At 49.5% G+C, this 24,063-nt stretch overlaps 1 protein-coding gene across 4 annotated transcripts in view; it reads right to left on the bottom strand.

Moving 5' to 3' along the window:
* Nucleotides 1-8,315, bottom strand: part of LOC144164416 (aftiphilin-like) — a 45,821-nt gene extending 37,506 nt beyond the window's left edge. For 3 of the 4 annotated variants that reach the window (XM_077694943.1, XM_077694946.1, XM_077694945.1), the window contains exons 1-2: nt 8,156-8,315; nt 4,544-5,284 (exon numbers count right to left, since the gene is read on the bottom strand). In XM_077694943.1, the coding sequence (XP_077551069.1) occupies nt 4,544-5,233 (690 nt within the window). In that variant the 5' untranslated portion in view covers nt 5,234-5,284; nt 8,156-8,315. Of the gene's footprint in view, nt 1-4,543; nt 5,285-8,049; nt 8,069-8,155 lie in introns of those variants that run through there. The other variant, XM_077694944.1, reaches the window with a different exon arrangement.
* Between the last annotated feature and the right edge of the window lie 15,748 nt (nt 8,316-24,063).

Here is a 24,063-nt window from a genome sequence, read left to right as displayed (position 1 = left end):
GGCCATGTTTCGACCACTCTAGGCGCGTTTACGCGAGTTTATTTAGTAGAAAAACTAATTCGAAAACGCTGTCCTCCTCTCCTTACGCTCGCCCATTTTCTGTGGCGTTTTCGTGTGACGTCAGGAGGGGATGAGCTGGCAATTGGCTGCGCCACGGCTGCGCTACTGCACGGCTCCCCGGCCGACAGAGTCAGTCGGCCCAGCGTCTCGTCCGCCGGCCGCCGGCGGGTCGTCGCAATCAAGGAGGTTAAAAAAAAATTGCTTGGTCGCAATTCGTTCTCTTAGTTGAAACGAAGCCAGGACACGTTTGTGAATGGAAGAATGTGCCTTTATTTACTTGGTTTGTTTCTACACTGTATCTAGCGCCAAGTCAAGGTCGCTTCACACAAGCGCTGCACATGCGACGCTTCGCTGACTGGTACGCCAGTAGGAAAATATAAGGTCTCTTGAAGGCGGGAGAAGAGTCAGCGAAGTCAATATAGGTACTAAGCAAATAAAATCAACTGATATTTTTACCGTACAGCGTAAAACTAGGGCGCGGGAAGCACTTTTTTGCGCTGGGCGAACAAGCACAGCGGCCAGCAGCACGACTACGCATCTGCGAACGCTTTTCCGTCTATGAAATGCAATTGCTAGACGTGAGCTACTGTGGAAACTCGGGCGACACTTACTGCACGATCGCAGTACAACAAATAGTCACCTAAGCGGCTTGAAATGCCAAAACTAAATAAAAGTGTAAACCGGTTGTACATTATATACCCTATATTAGCAAGGCTTCCGCGTCCCGCTCCGTAGCCTAGCAGTCTGGGGCGCTAGGAATTCACCGTAAGTATTTTGCGAGTCACGAGTTCGAATCCCCGCGGGTACGTGCTTTTTTTTTTTTTGTAAGTTAACTTTTTTGTTTTCCGCCGATGTTTTCTATATTGAGTTCACCTTTTTTGGGGCCGCAACGTTCATGGCTACACGAACTAGTTCACAAAACGCGCGCAGGCTGGCACTGGCGCGCTAGCGAGTTCTCGTTGGCGTGCTGTTGCCATAAGCACCGACTGCTTGCAGGCAGTGGGCACAGGCCAGAATGAACAGACCCTTGGCCTGGTGCGAACACGCTTTTTACGATACAGGCATGAGGGAGGCAAGCTCCAAATATGGGGGGAAAGCGCATGACATTTGGGCGTCTGCGGGTACGCGGAGGGCGTTCATGCACTGCGTAGGTCTCGGCTAGTGAATGCTACGACTACAAGCCGTCCTGGGAGGCTTATCTTGTGCATTTTACAGCCGACAACATGGCAGAAGCACGGTACGATGATTACTGAGATATTGAGAATGCCCATCCAACAAAGCCATTGGTTATGTTTTACAGAACCGAAACCGAAACCGAAACTTGTGTGATTGCTAACCTTGGGCATCGTCCAATCACGGCGCCCCTCCTCTCAACGTCACAGCCTTAGTTGGTGCGGCCGCCGCAAACCGCGCATGGTAGTTTTTCTTCTTTCGCACTTTGTAAAATAATTACCGATTTGTCAACCGGATAAACGATGAAAAGTGTGCTAATTTGAGCCAGTCTACGCAGTGCAAGCAAAAACGGGAGCTTGACAAATTCACTTCAGTGTCCCTTTAAAGGGGCACTGACACAAAATTTTGCAGGCGAGATAACTTCGGAGATAGATTGGTGGGAACACATATACATCATCTGCAAAATATCAGCGGCGAATACAGCCTAGAACATATTTGAAATCAATTTTGAAGTGTGCAAAACGCAACCGAGCAGCCAGCAGAGGACCACGCACAATTGTAAATAAACAACATCCAAACACGTCACGAGTTTGTGTTTGCCGCTTCCGCACTACTGGCGTTTTTCGCCGGCTCGCCCAGCTCGCCGCTCCAATCGGAGGGCCGGAGGGCGGAGCTTCTGCTCTCGAGAACGAACGACCCGATCGTTGGCGGCGGAGGCGCCGTGATTTCGTCAGCTCATCGGGCAGCTGGCCGCGACCAAAGTTCTACAGCGATTCCAGGCACTCTGTTTCTATTACTGTTTATTACCATTGGATGCGAAAACGCGCCGGAGGCACGAAAAGCCCACTGGGCTAGCCGCACGGTCGCTGTGCAGGCGGCAGCCACAACCGCGAAGTGGCCCAGGCCGGCGCAGGTAGCTCGAGTGATAGCTTGTTACCGCTGCACGAAATTGTCCCCAAGTCCCGACCATGGTGGCTGACATGAGAAAGGAGTTAATGATGCGATTGCGGGTTGCATTAAAAATTGTCATCTGCACCGCTTACGAGAGCGGCACTCGAATATCCGCCGCAGTGCTGAGCCGAACACATCTGTAGGCGGACCTGTAGGCAGACCGGCCGGCTGCTCCCACCGTCTCGAGCGTCGCGCGCCGTTCTTTAGCCGCGGTAGCATTTGCACTCGCAGCGCCTGCGTCACATCCACGGTCGCTTTTTAATTAAGCGCCTCATGAGATCAGTACGTGGGGGCATTCGCAGAAACTGCCGTCGATGCGGATTCGACAGTGCTACGGCGGCTCTGCTCTGTGATATCCCTCCGACGGTCACGTGGTCAGCTTTGTTCACACAAAATCCACAAAATCCATCGTTTCGCGGCACTCGCTGAAACTGCGACTGGCCGCATTGAAAATGCCTCTAATTAAACAACCGTCGCACGCTGAAGCAAATGAGGTTTCTACAGGTTATAAGTAGGTCACTAGCTACTTATCGCAACAAAAAAAACAAGATGCAAAATTTTTGTGTCAGTGCCCCTTTAAAGGAGCCATGAAGAGAAAACACAAGTTTGGTTCATTCGAAAGATTGCCTCGTTAGAACCATAACGACACCACTTATAACGCAAACTTCGCTCAAATAAGCTACATAATTAGGAAAAAAGGAAATGACCATGCGACCCACCAGCTTATTTTCCGCAACAGAACCTGTGATGTCACTGGGGAATGCTCTGCGATTGGCGGAGGCCGGCAAAAGCAAACGCATGTTAGGCAGGGCTTACAGTTTGCATAGCGAGCTAAATGCCCCTGAAACATTCTGCACATTCTTTTTATGACAAAGAACGGTGGAGTAAACGGTTGAAGGTCCGAACGAACACGCAAGCGTGTGCGCCAATGCGTACGAAACTAGGCGCCGGCCGAGCTCGACATCTCGCCGTCGCGCAGACGAATTTTCGGGTTCGAGGCTCTTCGGGGCCAACGAACCGTTCCAGCACGCACAGCCGCGACTTGCTTCGTATCGTAATCCCTTCACAGGAGGTTGGCCGTCATATCGCCAACCAGCAAAGGTAAAAATAGAAACGAGGGGAGTAAGGAACAGCAAGAAGCGACGAGATAGTGCCAGTCGTCGCGTAAGTTTCGAATGGTGTTGGCTTGCTGCTGTCGTTACGAGCTCGTTTCCAGTTTACAACCACTGAAAACTTCAGTTTGTTCGAGTACTTTACAATGAAATTTCGTTGCTGCGTTTTGAAATGCCCATGTAGTACGGGCAAATCGTCAAGGGAGTGCGACATCCCCGCCGGTGAGGAGATCTCCTTTCATGTGCTGCCCAACGACGAACCTCGGCGAAGCAAGTGGCTACGTTTTGTGAACTTTGCAAACGGAGGAGAAAGAGAGCTAAAGGAAGTACGAGTGTGCTCGCTTCATTTCCGAGGAAGTGATTACGGCAGGGACCCTTACGTTAGCTCACTCCTGGGACATGCTGGCGCTCGTCGCCGACTTCGTCAAATCGCTCTGACCTTGGGGAAACAAATGCCGTAAACACCGCGCATTGACGCTCGTATCTTTCTGGTCGAAGCAGAGAGCTCGCGCGAACGGCTTTCCATACACGACACCGGCCAACTGGCATAAGTGATACTGCTACTGAAATTGAACTATTATTAACCGTAATCAAAATACGGCACATACGTACCAGTCTATATTCGTCCGTCGCGACGGGGCTGACGAGGCAGCGGTGCCGACGGCTGGGCGTTCGTCTGTTGTGGCTATCGCGGAATGGTCGCTTTCCCGTCCACCGCGTATCCCACAACTCTTGCCGCTCGTGCACTTGGAAGCATTGAGCGTTTTAGTGGTGTGAGGTTGTTAAATGCAAGCCCGAGCTCCTCGGCGAGAGTTTTGTTCTCCGGATCAGGCGATTCCATTACTAGGGCTGCGGGTGCACTAGGTTTTACTAGTATTTTTAAAATGGCCGCCGTCTCGAGCGACTCCCGCGTGTGGGTGCTATATGGAGTCGACATACTAAGTATCTGTTTCATGGACCGGCGCTATGACGCCATTGTACACGTCACGGAATGTTCAATTTTAGCGGGAGATTTAAAATTTTGGCTTAAATTGCCTTATTTCTCAGTGAATAAAGCATCATTTGCTTCCGGGAAAGCACTTGGGGTACTATGAAACACCTAATCTTTCGAATAAAACAAACTTTTGTTTTCTCTTCATGGCTCCTTTAAGTGTGAGCTTCCTTCATTTTCTAATTTTTTTGGTTTGCATTTACGTAAACCACGAATGACTACCACCTTTAAACAACACCAGAAAAGCACTTCTTACCTGCCCAGGAGCTGCGTCTGGCTTACAAGGCGCAACAGGGCCCGAAGCTGCGGAGTTCTCCGCACCAGTGAACGCCTCCCAGCCGTCATCGGCCCAGTCGTCCTCACCACCTTCCGACACAACCGTTGTCGTCATCGCGGGGGCGTCTCCAAACGCCGCAAAGTCCGCAAACTCTCCCCCCCCGGAGTCGCCCTCCTCACAACCACTTCCCCTCACCACCACACACTCATCCCTCCCGGCATGCTGCTCAAAGTCCGCAAAGTCCGTATACTCGTCATCCGGAACCGTTTCCAGTGCCGGCTCGAAGGACGGCACAACCATCGCTTGTTGGAAGTCGTCGAAGCTGTCCTCCCGCTCAGGTAGCCGCCCACAATCACCATCTTGTTCGAGGGCTGTTGGAGGTGCGTTCGCGGACTGGCCTGATTGTACAGAGTCCTGACTAGCATCGTCGCTCCACGCAGTCGCACATGGAGCGGCGGGAAGCGTCACTGGAATGTGGTTCGTGTCCGACGACGTCGTCGTCGTCACGGGCGGCGGAACCGTGACGGCGGCAGCGAAATTTCCAAATTCGTCCTCGTCTTCATCGTCGAAGTGCTCGTGGTTGAAAGTGCCGGCGTCAATTTTTTTCAGGGCTCCTGCCACGGCCTGCGTGGCGCCGCCATCGGGCACTGCCTCGAAGAGGTCTGCCATGGTCGAGGGCGATGGCGTCCCACTAGCCTAGGCCCACCCGGGGACAGGATTCTGCGATTGTGGAGAGTTGTCGGGGCTGAGAGCTCGAGAAACGGGAAATATACCGGGAAACACAAGCACTGGCACTAATAACAGGCAGCTGCCTCCATAAAGAGTCTGACAATCAGCCTCAGCCTTGTCGCTACCATTTGATTGGTGTTTGCGGACAGACATTCATTGGCTGTTGTTTTTTTTCTTTCAGATTACATATATTGCTGGTAGGTGAAAAACTGCATGAGCTGTTTTTCCAATGAATACTGCTCGGTGCAAGCCAAAATAGAAGCCTTGATAACAAACGTGCGTAGGTGATGACTAGCTTCAATATAACGCATGAACATAATAAATGCCAAATTGATAAAGGAGCCTTTTTAATAGGCTGCCAATCAGCTTGTAGCTGCCATTTGATGAACATTCATGGTCAAAAGATCACTGCGTGTTCGCTCATATTAAAGACGATGGTATTAGGTGAAGAGGAATGCCTGAGCTGTCGCTGCGATTGGCAGTGCTAGGTGCAAGGCACAAAACGAAGCTGAATGTGATAGCATTGTGGTGCATTGGCACTGACTAGTCCTAATGAGGCAGAGGAACCTAATATTTGCTGATTCTGTTAAAGGGCCAATGAATGCTGGATGATTTGTTTTTAATTAAAAGTTAACCCCTTCAAAACTCTTTTGCAGTTTCTTGTTCAGTGCCAAAAAATGCTTTGTCTCTTTAGGAATAATTGAAGCTCGTATTTTGCTCCCTTGCTTGCCTTCCATTTTTCTGCAATTCGAAAGGGCACGTAGTCACACATGGTGAACGGGGGCTTCCCACAAAGTTGTTGAAGCCTTTCGGCCTTCGCATTTGTATTTTGTACTGCACTGTTTTGTACCTCAGAAGCGTAGAAACGAAAACATCGAGATGCTAGTGCAAGCCTTTATTAATTTACAGGCACGACAATTAGGTCATTCCGCATTTAAATTTTTTCAGGCAGAAAACAATTTTGTCCTTGTTTTCTATTTTTCCTTGTCTCCTGTGCCATCTAGTCCTCTAGCATGATTTCGCTGCTCATCGGCTTGCTGTATTGTTCAGCATCAACGTCACAGAGAACTGCTTCCACCTACATGTCTGTGTGATGTCATTATTTCTGTGGTGTATCGCTCACCCCAGCCAAGTAACTTGTTTTGAAGGTCGGAAGTATTGCGCAAATAAATAAAACACTTCACCGCACCTCCAGTTAATACCACCCAACGCAGAGCTAGACAAACCAGATTGTTTGCCAGAAAACCTGCTATTTCCCCAGACGGCCATGTTCCACACTAAAGCACCTGCACCCGATCTGAGGCTGTTCGCTTACTGTAAAATTATTGCCCAGTTTATCTCCACTGTTCCGACTACCAAAGTTACACACCCCTAAAATGAAGAATGGTTCCATCTGAATCATTTTCTTTGGCAAGACAAACAAAACATCTGACGGTCGTCACTCTAGTAACATTGCCAATAGAAATCGCTTGGAGGTGCGCAAAATTATTCCAGGAGCTTAACAATTCACTTGCGCCCCCAATTTCCCCTAACTCAAACTCTGGCAAACTTTTCGACAGCAAAAAAAAAAAAAAAAAGAAAGAAAAAAATTCCCAGTTGCGGTTAAAGCATTTGAGCCCAAGAATCCCGCAATTCGTAGAATGCAGCGTTTGTTCGCAAGGGAAAAAACCACAACTGGGCGCTAATTTGACACCGCAGCGATTATTACAGCACTTTGTTCATTCAAGACCTCGTCAAAACCAAAGCAAGCCGCTTTGCAACATCAGTCCCACACGCCAACCGCTGATTGACAGGCACGCCTTAAATGCCGATTGACTTTTCTGACACTGTACCAAAAGCGATTACGCTACGTCTGCCCGTCATTTCGGCGCGTTAACGCAGCAACCACTGCCTGCTTTGAACATATAACAACGACCGGTTTAAACGACTTGTGAAAACTGAGCGGCAAATCAGAAGCCCATAAATGCTACGTGCGTGCAAACAATGTCCTACACAGAAATACACTCACGACGCGCAACAGCTGCCGTTTTTAAAGGTAGGGCAAAAAAAGAAATCAAAATACGATTGGAAGCAGTTCGCAGCTGTGCCAGGACGTTACCATGACGTTAGGGTCCCCAGTATATCCCACAGCTAGCACGGAGCAGCTGTTCCGAATTGGGGGAAACGTCGCCCGCAGCGCGGATCTGTGATACCGAACATAACCGCCTACACGTTTTTACGCTGAACACAAAAGTGAAACAGAGAGCTGTTTAGGCCACCGAACATCTTTAAAGACGAGGTTTCGGCTGCCGTATGGCCGGGACAAAACGGGCAAGTAGCAGCTCGCTTGAGACTTGGGTGCGTCAGCTGTTCCATAACTGACGCCCGATTGATAGTACAGTCCGGTTGGACCCCACGATCCTTCAGCCAGTGTAGATTAGAGAACTTTACAATAAACTCTAAAATCGTTATGTGTCCTCAACCAAAACTGGCAATCGCAGCTGCAAGAGTGGCCCAGGTAAGGTTGCGGCATCGGCAATTATCGTCCAGCCTCACGAAAGACCCCCCCGTCTGCTAGAAGAGACTGATGTTACGAAGCGAAACAGAAAAGCTACATGCCCGCTCTCTTGCACTGCTGTAGACAAGCTGACCTTTTCAGGATAACATGAGTAGAACTGTGACCTAGCCAACCGGCGGTGCTTTCAGAGCAGTAACGTCAAAGCGGATTTCGGCAAACCCTAGTACACGGCTAATAGCGAAAACCAAAATCAGCCAACCATCCATCTGCTGACTAAACGTATCCGGAGGTACGTGGTGCATTCGATAACAAATAGGTTGCAGAAGCAGCATACAACGACGCTCACAAAATCTAGGCGTACTCACTTTTCGTGCGCTTGAAAGCCATTTTTGTTTGCTCTCCGCTCTCGGTGCTGGTGACCCCTTGTGTCAAAAGTGAGAAGTAACTAAGGACAAAAAATAAATATTTTATTAAGTGAATTATTGACCTCAAATTAGGGCAGTCATTAGTATTTTTATTTTATTTTTCGCTAAAACAAACTTTGTGTTTTTAAGCATTGAGAGCGCAACCAGCACTAGCGATGAAACGATGAAACCAAAACGTTTACAGACACTTTTTCAGTTGCGTGTCTCCCCGCCGCGGTCACGATGAGAAGGCGGCAGGCCGCGACTCTCACCACCGCGGCGCTGCGGTTGCGAGTTGCGCTAGGAAGAAAGCGAGTGTTGTCTGCTAGCGGGGAGCGTTCCGCTCGGCATCTCCGGTTCCCACCACTTCTGGCTGCGTACTGCAAAAGAAATAACTGTTCGCGGACGTTTCATCATTTTGTTGCGGCCGTTGCAGTTCGAGATATATTTGAAACGGACGGTATTATGCAAGGGATTTGAAGCGGTGGCTAAAATATCAAGAACGACAGCGTTTTAAATGAACTTTCGCGTTGCAGTGGCTGTCAAGCGTGCACACAAATTGTCTTGCCATGCCAACTGCGCAAATTTATTGCACCACGAATGATATTCCCTCACAGGACTATTGGAGCAACTTTCCGTTTCGTGGACAACATAGGTGCACATGATATCGTCCCTTAACGCTCGTCAGTGTAGGATCCCGCTTTCATTCCGGTCACGTAAAGAACAATTTGCCGACGCTGCCTGGGTTCTTTTTCGAGTGCCGCCGTTCTCCAGTTGGCTGGGAGCCGTATTGCCGCAGTATTCTCGATTATCTCAGCAAAATCGGTGCACTGCAGGGGAACAAGCGCCTCGTGGTTCATCAAAGGCTCATGAAAGACGTAGGAGTCAACGAAATCCTCGTTGAAATCGGCACTGTTCAATAGCGTCACAAACTGAACGCACTGAAAGGGCAAGGCTCGCGCACGGGGGTAAAAAACAAACGCAAACGAAAGGAAGAAACTTGCAGAGAAACGCAATTACTCAGCCTACTGGAGCATGCTCTTCTGGAGGAATGGACTCATACAAGGGGCAAAAAAAAATTTGATTGCCTTCCGTTTATTGTAGCAGTTTGCTTCCAAGAATGTACACAATTACCAGATGTGTGCGTCCACCCACGCTCGGAAGGAAAACATAACTGAAACCGCATGTGAGCGCCGGGATGTCAGCGCGCAAGAAAAGCTCGGTGCGCTTGAACCTAGAGCAGGCACGGAGAAGAGAGAGAGAAATCGTCGGTTTGAGGCCAGCGGCGACGTCGTCAGCGCGGCTGACCAGAAGTATCTGGACCACTGGGTCCGAGCTGCCCAGCGCTCCCTCCCACTGCTCTTCATTAATTATGGAGGGAAAGGGGTCTTGAGGACAGGCCCACATAGAGTGGACTAGCATGGCTGGGTCCCCACAGAGTGGACAGTTGGGCGAGGGGAATTGCGAGGGGTGAATGCGATGCAGTAGTGCTCGGCAGGCCAAGGAGTGCGTCTGCAGGAGTCTCCATAAGCGCTCCTGATGATTAGTTAGCTCAGGGTGGGCAGGAGGGTATCGACGGCGAGAGAGGCGGGAATGCGTAGTGACATCATGGTACGTGATTAACCGATCCCTGGCTGACCCGGCGCCGTGGTAGGGGACGAGGCTGGCACCGGCACGGATATATAGTGAATCCTCGTGCTGCGTTGTGCGCTGCCTCATTTCCCCCCAACCCAGTGTGCGCCGGGGTCCAGACGATGTCTACCAGGGAGTTCGGGGGATTTTGAACGAGAATTTTGGACGCCACGGACGATATGTACCCGCGGGCGAAGTTTTGGATGGCCGTTTTCGAATCGGTGATTATAATTGTAGGTGACGGCCGAGTTGTTAGTGCGAGCGCTATCGCCGCCTCCTCTGCCGCTGAAGGGGTGCTAGTGCGGACGCTTAGAGAGTTCACAGGGGGGTCATTCGGGCTATTAATGACTGCGAGGGCAAAAGCGTCGGGCCCATTCGGTCGCATCCACGTACATAATGTCAGGTTTGATGGGGAATTTCTTGGTGAGCGCCCGCGCCCGTTGCTCCCTTCTGCCTCGGTGGTAGGTGGGATGCATGTTCCTCGGAAGAGGGCGGACGCGGAGGAAGTCACGGATAGGCCGGGGGATAGGAATAGCCGGTTCGGAACAGACTGGGGCCCCGATACCAAGTCGACGGACCAGTATATGTTGTCCTGTGGACGTAGTTGAGAGGCGACGGAGCTGATTGATATGATGTGCCTTGACCAGTTCCTGGGCAGTATTATGAACCCCTAGATGCTCCAGTCTGGCAGTGGATGCAATCATAGGAATTTGTAGTGCAGCTTTGTAGGCCTTTCTGATCATACAATCAATTTTGTTCATTTCTGCGTTCGAAACTCGAAGGTAGGGGAGAGAATATGTTATACGACAAATTGTAAATGCTTGGACAAGCCTGATCCTCTCCGTTTCCTTGAGACCATGGTGGCGTCCGGTAATTCCTCGGATGGGTCCAATTGTCTGATTAACGTGTGAGCCTAACTGCGAGACAAATTTTGTGTTGGGGCGATTATGCTGAATGACAAGACCGAGGACCTTGAGGGTGCGCACCTCTGGGATGAAATGTTCCTTCAAGTAAATTTTGATGTCGGTACAATTTCGAGACGCCGGTTTAGCTGGTAGGACGAGAAGCTCCGATTTTGCAGGAGAGCACTCCAGGCCCGCCAAATGTGCTTTCTCATTCACGACACGTGCACCTTGCTGTAGTGTGCTTTCAATTAATGCGTCGCTACCACCAGTGACCCATAGCGTAATATCATCCGCATATAGGCTAAAATGAAGGTGCGGAATTGTTTCAAGTTTCTTTCAAGATGTTAAGTTTCAAGTTTAAGTTTCAAGATTAAGTTTCTTTCAAGATGTTAAGTTCAAGTTTCTTTCAAGATGTTAAGGAGAGCCAAGTTAAATAATAGAGGTGACAGAACAGCCCCTTGTGGAGTTCCTATGGAAGGGAGAGTTAGAACGTCAGATTTAAGGTCCCCTATTTGAACTAACGCTGTACGCGCCGTTAGAAAGTTACTCACGTAGTTGTACGCACGCTCTCCAGGGGATACTGATTCCAAGCCACGCAAGATGGCGCTGTGGGTGACTCGGTCAAATGCTTTGGTGAGATCAAATGCTTTGGTGAGAGCCAGAATGTCAGCCGTATCAAGTCGTGCAGTAGTGGTGATTACCTCACGGGAAAGTTGTAGATGGACGTCCTGAGTAGAGAGTCCAGGGCGGAAGCCAATCATCTAGTGTGGAAGGGCGCGGGAATTAAGGTGGAGCGTTAGGCGGGCTAGGATGATGTGCTCCAGTACCTTACCAACACATGAGGTTAGAGATATGGGTCGGAGATGATCAATAGTGATGAGCTTTCCAGGTTTCGGAATAAGCGTGACCTTGGCATGTTTCCATGCGACAGGGAGGGCCCCGAGTTCCCAAACATAATTGAAATATTGCGTTAGAGCCGAGATTGAGGGATCATCAAGGTTGCGCAGCATTTTATTGGTCACTCCATCTGGCCCCGGTGCCGAGCCTGGGCGGATAGACAGAAGAGCGCTGAGCACGGAGAAGAATAATCAGCACCACATGAGAACGTCGACTTGCCGGAGCGCGCGTGCAACGCCGTGAAAACGCACAGCGCGCGCGCGAGAAAAAAAAAAAATGTCAGAAAAATATAACAAAATTACATTGCGTAACACGTTACGTAAGGTTGGTGGTCACGTAATTTTTTTCGCTATTGGGCTCCTTCGCCCTCATGCAAATGCCGCCCTCCTCCTCCCGTAGCGTTCCGGCCCGGCCTTTCGGGTTGTGACCAGCAAGCTCTGGCTGCATGCGTATATACTCGAAAAGAAATAACTGTTTTCGGAAGTTGCTCAACGTTGTTGCTGCGCTATTCCAGTTCACGATTTATTTGAAACGGGCCTATTATGCAAGGAGATGTACGTACACCCAGTGATTTTTAGCGGGGGCTAAAATACCAATAAGAACGACAGCAGTTTAAATGAATTTTCACGTAGCAGTAGTTGCTAAGTTTTCGCTTACCATGCCAATCACGCAAATTTGTTGCAGCACGAATCATATTTCCTGATAGCCATGCGTAGCAATTACATGCTTTCTTTATGAAAGGCATCAGCGTATCCTTTGTAGTTTCAAAGAAATCAAATTGTTCCGCCGGTTAAAGCTAACCCGAAATCCTGGATATATTAGGAAGTTTTGTATAGTGATTTGAATTGCATGTTTTACGGTTATATTGTTAGCATTAAGATTTTTTGTTTTTGTTCACTAGTCTGTTTTGGTTTAATAATAGTTTTTTAGCATGAGGAGCTATATATACATTCCGTCCTCTTCACAGTTGTACATTTTGTAAAGGGCACGTGCCCCATGCACGATGCATGTGCCCAGCCTCCTCACAAGCATCACTGCTAAAGTGGGCTGGGAAATCTCGTACAGCCGACTGCGAATTGAAGCAAGTCGGCTTCTGCACCAAGCCCAGCACATGGATGTTGACAGAGTCACGAAATGCTTTCACCCGCGGCCGCGCGCCCTGTTAAATAGCATCCCAAACCGAATGCCTTGAAAAGGAGGAGAATGAGATAGCCTTTATTACATCAGGAAGACGCTAGGTCAAGTGGGGGAAGTGGGAGTAGAGGGTGGGATATTCGAGGCTTGGGACACCTTGAAAATAAACCGTTCAAGTTGAAGCTGGTTGGCTCCTTACGAAGGCGGAAGAGGCCACGTGGGGTGAGGAGAGCAGGCTCACGGCTCTAAACTGCTCGCGCTAGACCGCTTTCTAGAGAGTAGTGCGCAATTAAAGTCAGCGTGGAGGGTTCCAGTGTTCGAGGGTCGATGTATGAGGAGGAGGCATTTGGAGGAGGCTTGAAGTTTCTGTAACGCGTAAATTTCGGACAGTGCGAAATTAGGTGCTGGAAATTGGCGGGTGTGAGGGAGGCGCAGAAGGGACATCGAGGCGGCAGGGATGGGGTGTACCATTTACGGAATGTCTCCGGGGTTAAGCTAGCATTTGCAAAATATTTGTTCAAAAAAATTTCGGCTGATCTTGGGAGCGGGGGTAGATCAGATAAAAAGTAAATTTCTCGCGCAAGGGTGAAGACAAACGCAAGAGAAAAGAAGAAACTCGTAGAGCAGATACTGAACTACACCGCGGCCCCATCGGATTTATGCAGAATTTCGATTGGGGGGGGGGGGGGGGGGGAGGGGTCGGTGGGATGTTTAGGGGGGTTGTATAAATCCCTAGGCAGGGTGCTTATGGTTGTGGAATCTTTTGGGGGGGTGTCGAAGTCCTTCTGGGGGTGTGTTGGGGGGTGTTAGGGGGGGGGTATAAATCCCTGTCTGCCCGGCAGTAACTCTGAGCCCAGCGGACCGGCCGCGTACGCCGTCAACGCTCCCGCCCGAGCCGCCGCTGCAGCCGCCCGACACAGCGCAACTCGCGACTTGTCATCCCCGCAGACCTTCGTGTCGTGACAAAATTTTGGAAACGTGGTGCCACGACGACTCGTCTTCCGGACATCTCGGAACAACTCGCATTATTGCAAAAATCAAGGCGAAGTACTTCTGGCCCCGCCTTGCATCGGAGCTGCCGTGACTGCCAACAACGAAAAACGCCACCGACGATACCTGCCGGACTTCTGCAGCCGATCCCAGTCCCATCGAGGCCCTTCCAAATGATTGGAATGGACCTTCTGGGCCCGTTCTCTGCGTCACGATCCGAGAAGTGGATTGTCGAAGCAACAGACTACATGACGCGCTAGGCAGAGACCGCCGCTCTTCCGAGGGGGACTGCACAAGAAGTCGCCAAGTTCTTCATAAACCAAGTTGTGCTGCGACATGGAGCCCCTGAAGCCATAATCACGGACCGCGGAACGGCCTTCACTGCGGAGCTTATGCAAGGGATCTTACGCTACAGCAACACGGATCACGAAGAACGACGGCGTACTTCCCCCAAACGAACGGACCTACGGAACGTCTGAACAAGACGATCGCGGATATGCTTTCTATGTACGTCGACGTTGAACATAAGTCTTGGGACGAAGTCCTCCCGTATGTCACGTTTACGTACCACACGGCGATCCAGGAAACTACGCAGATGAAACCATTCGAACTTGTCTACGGAAGACGGCCTACTACGATGCTCGACGCCATGCTTCCCCACTTAGAACACGACGACCTCAACGCCGACGTCCAAGGATACCTTCAACGTGCGGAGGAGGCCCGCCAGCTCGCTCGAGTTCGTATAACGGACGAGCAGCTCGTGGATGCCAGACGCTAAAATCTCCGACGCCGAGACGCCGATTACCACCCTGGGTATCGTGTGTGAGTGTGGAGTTTCATCCGACGACGCGGACTCAGTGAGAAGCTTCTGCGATGGTATTTCGGACTATACCAGCTTGTACGACGTGTTGGCCTACTTACCTGCGAGGTGGTCCCCGATGGTGACTCCGGCACATCACGACGACGCACGCGACCGGAAGTCGTCCACGTGGTTCGCCTCAAACCTTACTGCGCATGATGATGGACTTTTTTGTTGTTTTTGTTGTTGTTTGTTCAGACTGTCATTTTATTTTAGCATCGGGTCGATGCACTCTTAGAGGGGGACATGCTGCAAACCGTGCGTTGGGTTTGTTTATTTATGCTTTGCTTTTACTGCCCGGCTGCGCCGGTCTGTGTTATATCTGTGCCAAGGGAAGCGCGTGTTCCATTCTTTCTTTCTGTGCGGCATGTGCTATCTCTTCTGATAGGGAGAGCGTTCCGAACTAACGTGAACAGCCTAGAATAACCTTCTTGGATCTACAATGTTCTAGATTTGAATCGACGGTTAGAGAAACCACGCACGCCGAAAGATAAAAATCCCGTGGCGCAGACGCCGGAGTACTCGACTCGACGACGCTCGCCTACGCAAGTCACTGTTGACTGCTGCTTCGCCGCCTGTGTATTTCTTGAGTTGTTAGGGGAGCACAAGTTCGCTCCAATAAAGTTGTTTTTCCTTGAAGACGACTGTGTCATCTTTGACTTCGTGGCATTATTACGAGCTCAAAGACCAGAAGGCCCTGAACTCTTGGGCGACTGCAGCAGACACTCAAACGGACTGAGATGAGCACCTGCTGCTTCTTATCCCACATCAATTTCCTCCATCGTTTCAATAAATGTTTAAACGTCACTACATCTGTGTGTTTAATCTTTGCCCTGAAAATTTATACCTGCAATTTATCTCTGAAGTGAAGGTAGTCCCAGCAAAAGTGATAGTGACCATGCTGCAATGAGAAACTGATACCTGCTTTTGAGCAGCTGTGCAGTGTCAGGCTGTTTATAAGGCAGACCACACTTTTTCGGCATGCAAGGTTGAGAGGAATGAATGCCCTGAGGGCAGAGTGCTGCCTCTGCTGAAACATCTCACCTCAAAGATATTAAATGCAGAGCATTTCTTAGCCTCGCCTCTTCCTGCGTCGGACGGCGTCCACAGCTCCGCGTCCACAGCAGGTGCGCCTCTCCTCCTTCCCTCCTCTCTCTCAAGAGCAGCTGGCGCGCGCAAGTGTCGTAGTCAGCCCGTTCGCTCCGTCGCGGTCTCGGCGTAACAGGTGCGTGATAGCAGCGCGGTGGGGTGTGGAAGGGCGCGCGCTGCTTGCGCATGCGCACTCTCCCCCCCGTACTGCTGTCCCTCTACTGCGCGCGCTGCAAATATAAAGCGGCTAGCAGTCGCTCGTGCTTCAGTCACTGCGTTGCACCTTCCTTCCTTGGTTGAAGCTCACTCCACCCTAACGCGACTTTACTCTCCTCTCTCTACCCCAAACCAACACCAACGCAACTATGACCCAACTACACACCCTAACGCGACTTTACGCGGCGTTAACGACCCCCAATGCTCTGCATTTACTCGTGTTCCCCTCGCGGGAAGGCGCGGGAATTTTTTTTAAAAGACTCAGTAGCTATTTGAGGATGGATGAATTAAGAGACCGAATCAGCTGTGTTTTTCCCAGAACCAGCCGGAAAGATAGTCTCCGTGCCTCCGCTGAAGAAAACGTCCACAGGGGCAGCCTGCATATGAATAAAATCAAACCACGGGGAAGAACAGCAGCATAAAGAATTTATGTCTCACACAAGAAAACGAATATGCATACTAGAAAATGAAGACCTAAAAAGGGTAAAAAAATATGAGCGCATGTGTGCAAGGCAATGATGAGAGTATTTTATTGGAAGAAAATGAACAGGTCAGGTGGTGGAAAAGCGCTGGCAAGTTGATCTTTGTGTTGTTTGGGGGTGGAAAATTAAAGCTCTTTCTAAAGTTACATCCGACAAACCCACAAATTTCGTAAATATGCGTCAGATGTACCTGCAAAATTTCTTAAGGACATGTCAGACATATAGCAAACTTTCTTTTAACGTATGCCGGTGCACTATGTTGAAGTCTGATGGGTTTGAATCTTCACGAGTTTTTTTTTTTTTTTTTGTGCCCGTGGCTAGCATTTTGTACTAGCTATACCTAATGCCCATTTCACAATTCACATGGTGATAGCAGTCGGTCTTGATTTTTTGCGCAATTGCTCACTAAAGCCAAGGCTGATAGCCATCGCTAGAGTTAATTGATTGATTGATTGTTGGGTTTAACGCGCCGACGCAACGCAGGCGATGAGGCGCGCCGTAGTGGAGGGCTCCGGATTAATTTTGACCACCTGGGGATCTTTAACGTGCGCCGAAATCTCGTACACATCGCTAGAGTTAAGCTCGATCATCTGCATTAATAGTAATTAATAACAGTGACTCACTTGAGTCAGTCAGTGGAAGCAGTTCGGCCGGCTGGATAAAATCAAGGCAGACTGCTCACGCTATGTATTGTGAAACGTGTTTATGGTAGCGGGTTGGAGTGTTCCCCACATATTAAGCTACAGTAAGTCCAACCATCAGTAATAATGGTGAATAATAATTAACAGCGACTTTGGCTAGTCAGCGACAAAACGCATTTTGGCAGTTTGAGCGAATATCAAAAAAGACTGGTCTTGCTGCATGTTGTGAAGCGGGCCTGGGTTAGCAGCGTGTAGTTCCGTACGGACAGAACAAGAGTTAGTTTAATCATCTGTACAGTTGAACCTCGTTAAAGCGATCTCGGATATAGCGAATTATCCGCTTGATTGAACATTCGCACTTGCGAAGTTCGCAATGCCTGGAAATGTCGTCTACATGGGGCCTGCGAACGCCGCGATTTTCGCATTTCAGATGCGCCTTGTTTGCAGACTGAATTAAGTTTGCCACCAGCAAAGGTTGTTGTGATTTTAACAAGGGTGGTTTTATTTTACTTTCTTGGCAAGTTGTTTCTGCCTGGTTTGCGGTAAATATAAGTTTTTTTGCGATTTTATATAAGAATCGCCAATTCTTTATCAATATACGCACACACAGCAGAGAAGACAAACGTTTTGGTGTGCCCGCGCTTTTGTCGCGCTCATACAAGCAACTCCATCTGGTTTCCAAGCGTGGAAGTGGTGCCGAGCTGTGCTCCTATTGGCCGCAGGTCCGGCCCCTCTACACCGCACACGCCGCAGCCGCACGAGCGGCGTTTGCTCGACCGCTTCAAATGTTTGGCACTTTGCCGCAGCAACGAAAAAAGGCGTTTTTGCCGCACGAGCGGCGCCGCATCAGCGAATTCGCAGGCGAAATCGCTCCATGTAGTACGGGCTGCAAGGGAACGATGCACCCAAGGCGGAAAGAAAACGGAGCAGCAGCATCGGCGGAGTGGGACGAGGGCGCGTGCTGCTAAGGCGTCATCTCCCAACCCGTAGCCAACAACGTTTCTACACTCTAAAAAAGTTGGAGGCCACGGCTCAGTATGACTCACTGCCTCTGGCTCACACTTTCGCCATGGGTTCCTCCTCTTCGGGCGTTCATACGAACCACGTGATATTCGGCGGAAGGTTCAAGCAGGATTTTCAACAACCTCACAGTAGCGCGTGCCGCTGTGCATTGTTGGCTCCCGCGATCAGTTCTCCTTAGACGCACCAGCTATGCGACGTGTCCGAAAAGGCTGCAGTGCGCGCTACATACGAATTTCGCCGTAGGGTGTATAGTGATCGTCGTGTGATTGTTTTCGCGTGGTTTTTTAAAGCAAAGCTTCTTACCTCTACCCCCAAGTGTTCTTTCGCGACCGTTGGTATCAACAGAAAACTCCCATGAACAAATAACGGAATTTACTAGCACCACCAGGAATCTAGCCTGGAACTAACAGATTAACAAAGCGAAAGCCCGTTGTCTTACCGATTCAGCTACGAGCCCACGCGGAGACGGGGAAGACAGGTGGTGCACTCACCAAACACATCTACGGGTTTACCTCCTGCATTCTTCCTTAATGCCACGTGATAGCGTCACGTGGCCTCTCGCGCCGCTGTGCGCTCCGACCGCGGCACGTTGCTCTGTGCGTGCGTTGCGCGTGTGCTAGGAATTACAAAAAATTAAAGGAAGATCACACGAAAGCATGGCATCTTACTTCAAGTACGCCATTGTGCTAAAGCCTGTGGACTCCAGTGCCCACGTAAAAAATCACAGCTCCTTGTCGTCCGACCTCACGTAAAACGACACATGAATGAACACATTCAAATCCATCACTCCAAGCTCCAGCATCATGATCCCGGGCCTACATCTCCAGGCCAACACCAAGAGTGACGAATCTTTGCAGCGCCTTAAAGGGGCACTGACACAAAAATTTTGCATCTTGTTTTTTTTTGTTGCGATAAGTAGCTAGTGACCTACTTACAACCTGTAGAAACCTCATTTGCTTCAGCATGCGACGGTTGTTTAATTAAAGGCAGTTTTAATGCGGCCAGTCGCAGTTTCGGTTTCAGCGAGTGCCGCGAAACGATGGATTTTGTGGATTTTGTGTGAACAAAGCTGACCACGTGACCGTCGGAGGGATATCACAGAGCAGAGCCGCCGTAGCACTGTCGAATCCGCATCGAGGGCAGTTTCTGCGAATGCCCCCACGTACTGATCTCGTGAGGCGCTTAATTAAAAAGCGACCGTGGATGTGACGCAGGCGCTGCGAGTGCAAATGCTACCGCGGCTAAAGAACGACGCGCGACGCTCGAGACGGTGGGTGGCAAGACGCGCGCTGGGAGCAGCCGGCCGGTCTGCCTACAGGTCCGCCTACAGATGTGTTCGGCTTAGCACTGCGGCGGATATTCGAGTGCCGCTCTTGTAAGCGGTGCAGATGACAATTTTTAATGCAACCCGCCATCGCATCATTAACTCCTTTCTCATGTAAGCCACCATGGTCGGGACTTGGGGACAATTTCGTGCAGCGGTAACAAGCTATCACTCGAGCTACCTGCGCCGGCCTGGGCCACTTCGCGGCCGTGGCCGCCGCCTGCACAGCGACCGTGCGGCTAGCTCAGTGGGCTTTTCGTGCCTCGGGCGCGTTTTCGCATCCAATGGTAATAAACAGTAATAGAAACAGAGTGCCTGGAATCGCTGTAGAACTTTGGTCACGGCCAGCTGCCCGATGAGCTGACGAAATCATGGCGCCTCCGCCGCCAACGATCGGGTCGTTCGTTCTCGAGAGCAGAAGCTCCGCCCTCCGGCCCTCCGATTGGAGTGGCGAGCCGGGCGAGCCGGCGAAAAACGCCGGCAATGCGGAAGCGGAAAACACAAACTCGTGACATGTTTGGACGTTGTTTATTTACACAATAACCTCGGGATGTCGATTGCGCGTGGTCCTCTGATGGCTGCTCGGTTGCGTTTCGCACACTTTAAAATTGATTTTAAATATGTTCTAGGCTGTATTCGCCGCTGATATTTTGCAGATGATGTAAATGTGTTCCCACCAATCTATCTCCGGAGCTATCTCGCCTTCAAAATTTTGTGTCAGTGCCTCTTTAAGCACAGCATCAATCAAAAAATTACACCCACCTCCCCTCGCGGGAACCCTGGTGTGATGCGACGCTGAGGGGGGGTTCAAGCGCAAGCGGAAATCAACCATCGACCGAAAGGCCGCCGGAGGGCGGCACACCGGTTATATGCGCAGCGCGCCCGAATAAGAGGAGACCGCGGAGAGAGAGAGTACTGCACATCCGCAGCACTGCGCGCAGCGCCGCCCACCGGTGGAGTGAGAGCGCGCTGGGCCGCACACCCGCAGATGTTGAGAGAGAGTGTTCGCTCTCACCTGGGCACGCGCCGGCGCCAGTGCGTCTGCCGCGGCTATGACGCAACAAAATCCAACACAATGCACTTTAATCCAATCCAATCCAAATCCAATCTAAGCCAAGCCAAGCCAAGCCAAGCCAAGCTAATCGAATCCATCCAATGCCCCACGCGAGACAGTGTTCGCTATCGGAGAGGAGAGGGGGTGAGCGGAGGAGAGTGCGGACGCCAACGACGGACGCACGCAGGAAGGACAGGGCCGCCGACAAGAGATGCTCTCAGCGTCGCATCTAATAATACACATGATGAGGCGATTTGCCACCAAGAAGCGAGGCCTCAAAGAATTCGAAACCTTTCGATTAATTCAAGTTTTTGCCCTTTCGAGAATCACTCACATAAACCCCCTATAATCTTCTCGGCAAGGATCAAATAACGACGCTTTGTATAACGATTAGAAAGACGGTTGAGCAGGCCATTCGTCTTCCCATGAGTGCGTCTCCGGAAAAGCTGCTTAGGATGGGGCTACACTACACCGTGGAAGAGATGATAGTGGGCCATTTTTCTATTGTATCTGTTTGTTTTATGGCGCAAGGGCAACGATGGCCAAAGAGCGCCAACGCAATGGTTGATCATTTTGAATGATGTTTTAGTAAAATGGTGCTGTAAATGTGACGATAATAAAATAGGTTAGTGTGGGGGTGTATACAGCCCCTCCCCCCATTTAAAACAACAATAAAATTGGGGAAATGGGAATGGCAGAGTAAGAATGTAAAAAAATAAATAGACACTCATAGCTCCCTCCCACTCTGAGGGGCCCCGAGGTTACACGTGGTGTGATATGTGGTTTAAAAAGCCAACGCCTCCCAGGTAAGCAAAAAGGTGTTTACTATAGAATTAAGGGTTGATCAGCTAAAAACATCGAGGGATGAAGAGGAATCATGTGAGTGTAGAGTTCCCGGAAGTGCTTTCTCCTTGCCTTGTGGAAGCACCCACACTCAACTAAGACATGGCTGACGGATAGGCGATGTCCGCACCTGTCACATTGTGGTGGTGGTTTGCCCTGCAGAAGGTGCGAGTGAGTAGCGTATGTATGGCCTATTCGTAATCTGCATATGTATACTTCTGTTGTTCTGTTGTGTTTTTTTGTGTAGTAGCTGCCTAATTGGGGTTTTATAGTGTGGAGTTTGTTATCTGTCTGAGTGTCCCAGTGTTGCTGCCAGCGTTGTAGGATTGCCTTTCGAATGAATGGTTTCCAGTCAAGATAGGGAAGCTGCTGAACGTCGACGCTACAGCGAAGTGCTGCCACAGCAGCGCTCTGGTCTGCGAGTTCATTACCAGGAATGCCACTGCGTCCAGGCACCCAACACACGACTATGACCTGCTTTAAAGCGTAGGCTGCCATTATCTCTTTAACTAACCTGTTCAGCACAATGTTCCTACTTGGTTTTCCATAATTCAGTGCTGTCATAACACTCCATGAGTCTGTGTATATAATGGATTGTTTGGTCTTTGTTTGTATTATGTGTTCTAGCGTAATTAATATAGCATGTGCCTCAGCCGTAAATATACTTGTGTTTCTGTTTAGTGTCCTTGTGCTGGTAAAGTTGGGACCGTGTGCAGCACATGCCACAGCAGTGGCAGTTTTGGAGGCATCTGTGTAAAAAGCAGTGTATTGGACTTTGTTTTGCAAGTGCGGGAAGTGCTGTCGGATGAGTTTTGTGGGTGAATGTTTTTTGTAAATTTTCTTGAACGACATGTCACAAATGACAGGGCGCAGTTGCCAAGGCGGCATGAACTCAACGAAGTCAGTTTTGTAAGATTGAGATAAAATAACCCCAAGTTCCTCTGCCTCCACCTTCACTCGGAGAGAGAAAGGCAGAGGAAGCGACGGACGGGTCAAAAACAGCCTTTCGGATGCTTTGTTTTCAAGAATAGCATTTAGCGAATGACTATTTAAGGATGTTGCCCTTACGCAGTACACAAGTGCCATGTATGTACGCTGGTGCTCTAAGCAGCACTGATCCATTTCTGCATAGAGGCTTTCAATAGCACTTGTCCGGAAAGCCCCGGACGCCAGGCGGAGCCCAAAGTGTGCACTGCGTCCAGCATTTTTAGAGCTGTTTTTGAGGCAGACCCATACACTACACTTCCGTAGTCCATACGGGACCTGACAAGACTGTTAAAAACACGTAAAAGACATGTTGTATTTGCACCGTATGACTGGTGGGAAAGAACTTTTAAGATGTTCATAGTCTTCATGCATTTCATTTTAAGTTGTTTAATATGTGGGATAAATGTAAGCTTATCATCTAAAACTACTCCAAGAAACTTGTGTTCTCTTTTTACAGGTATGTCAACTCCCTTAAATTGTATGGTTGGTTGCAGATGAATCCCACGCTTCCTGGAAAAGAGAACACAAATGCTTTTCTGCGGATTTAGGATAAAACCACTTTTGTCTGCCCACTTGGCTAGTCTGTTCACAGCAACTTGGATCTGCCGTTCACAGATAGAGGAGTTGCATGACCTGAAGCTAATGTGAACGTCGTCTACATATATTGAATAAAAAATGGTGGGTGGCAGTGCTCTCCCTAGCGTATTCATTTTTACAATGAAAAGTGTGCAGCTAAGCGCTCCACCCTCGGGAACGCCATTTTCTTGTGTATGCGTCCTGGATAACGCTGCACCAACTCGTACCCGGAATGTTCTATCTGAAAAGTAGCTTTAAAGTGTGTTTAACATGTTTCCACAAATGCCGAAAGATTTAAGGTCATGCAGGATGCCATACCGCCAAGTGGTGTCATAGGCCTTTTCGATGTAAAAAAATACAGATATACAGTGTTGTTTATGGGCAAAAGCTTCTTTAACATAAGATTCAACAGCTATAAGATTGTCAGTTGTTGACCTGCCCAAGCGAAATCCTGCCTGGTAGCTATCAAGGACGCCATGATATTACAAGAAAAAGATTAGCCGTCTATTGATCATCTTCTCAAAGAGCTTGCTCAAGCAGCTTGACAAAGCAATAGGGCGATAGCTTGTCACAGAAGAGGCATCTTTCCCCTCTTTCAATATAGCCAACACAATTGCCTCTTTCCAAGCATGAGGAAAGTACCCAGCACACCATATCTTGTTGTACAAGAAGAGAAGAGTATTGAGGGTATCTATGTGCAGGTGCTGAATCATTGTGTATGTTATTTTATCAGATCCTGGCGCCGAAGCACGGCATGTGTTGAGGGCTACCATAAGTTCCTGCAGCGAAAAAGGAGAGTTATACCCATCATTAGATTTCTTGTTGTGACGAATAGGCTTTCTTTCAACAGATTATTTGTATCGCAGGAATGTCTCAGTGTAGTGGGAGGAGCTGGAAATATGTTCAAAGTGCTGTCCCAGGGTGTTTGCTTGGTCTTCAGGTGTATCGCCAGCAGAGGTCGGCAAACTCACTCATGAGTCCGCTCACTCAGACTCATTTGGACTCAAACTCACGCGTGAGTTTGAGTTTGAGTGAGCGCGAGGCTAGTGTGGCATGGTGAGTTTGAGCTTGAGTGAGTTTGAGCCGAGTGATCACGACTGAGTTTGAGTCCGATTGAGTTTGAGTCCATTTTGAGTTCTGAGTACATTTTGAGTTTGAGTCCATTTTGAGTTCTGAGTACATTTTGAGTTTGAGTCCATTTTGAGTTCTGAGTACAT

This window comes from Haemaphysalis longicornis, unplaced genomic scaffold (assembly GCF_048455015.1).
Source record: "Haemaphysalis longicornis isolate Haplotype H1 unplaced genomic scaffold, Haemaphysalis longicornis Haplotype H1 scaffold_13, whole genome shotgun sequence".
Taxonomy (NCBI): Eukaryota; Metazoa; Arthropoda; class Arachnida; order Ixodida; family Ixodidae; genus Haemaphysalis; species Haemaphysalis longicornis.
This window is presented reverse-complemented; position numbering and strand designations above follow the sequence as displayed.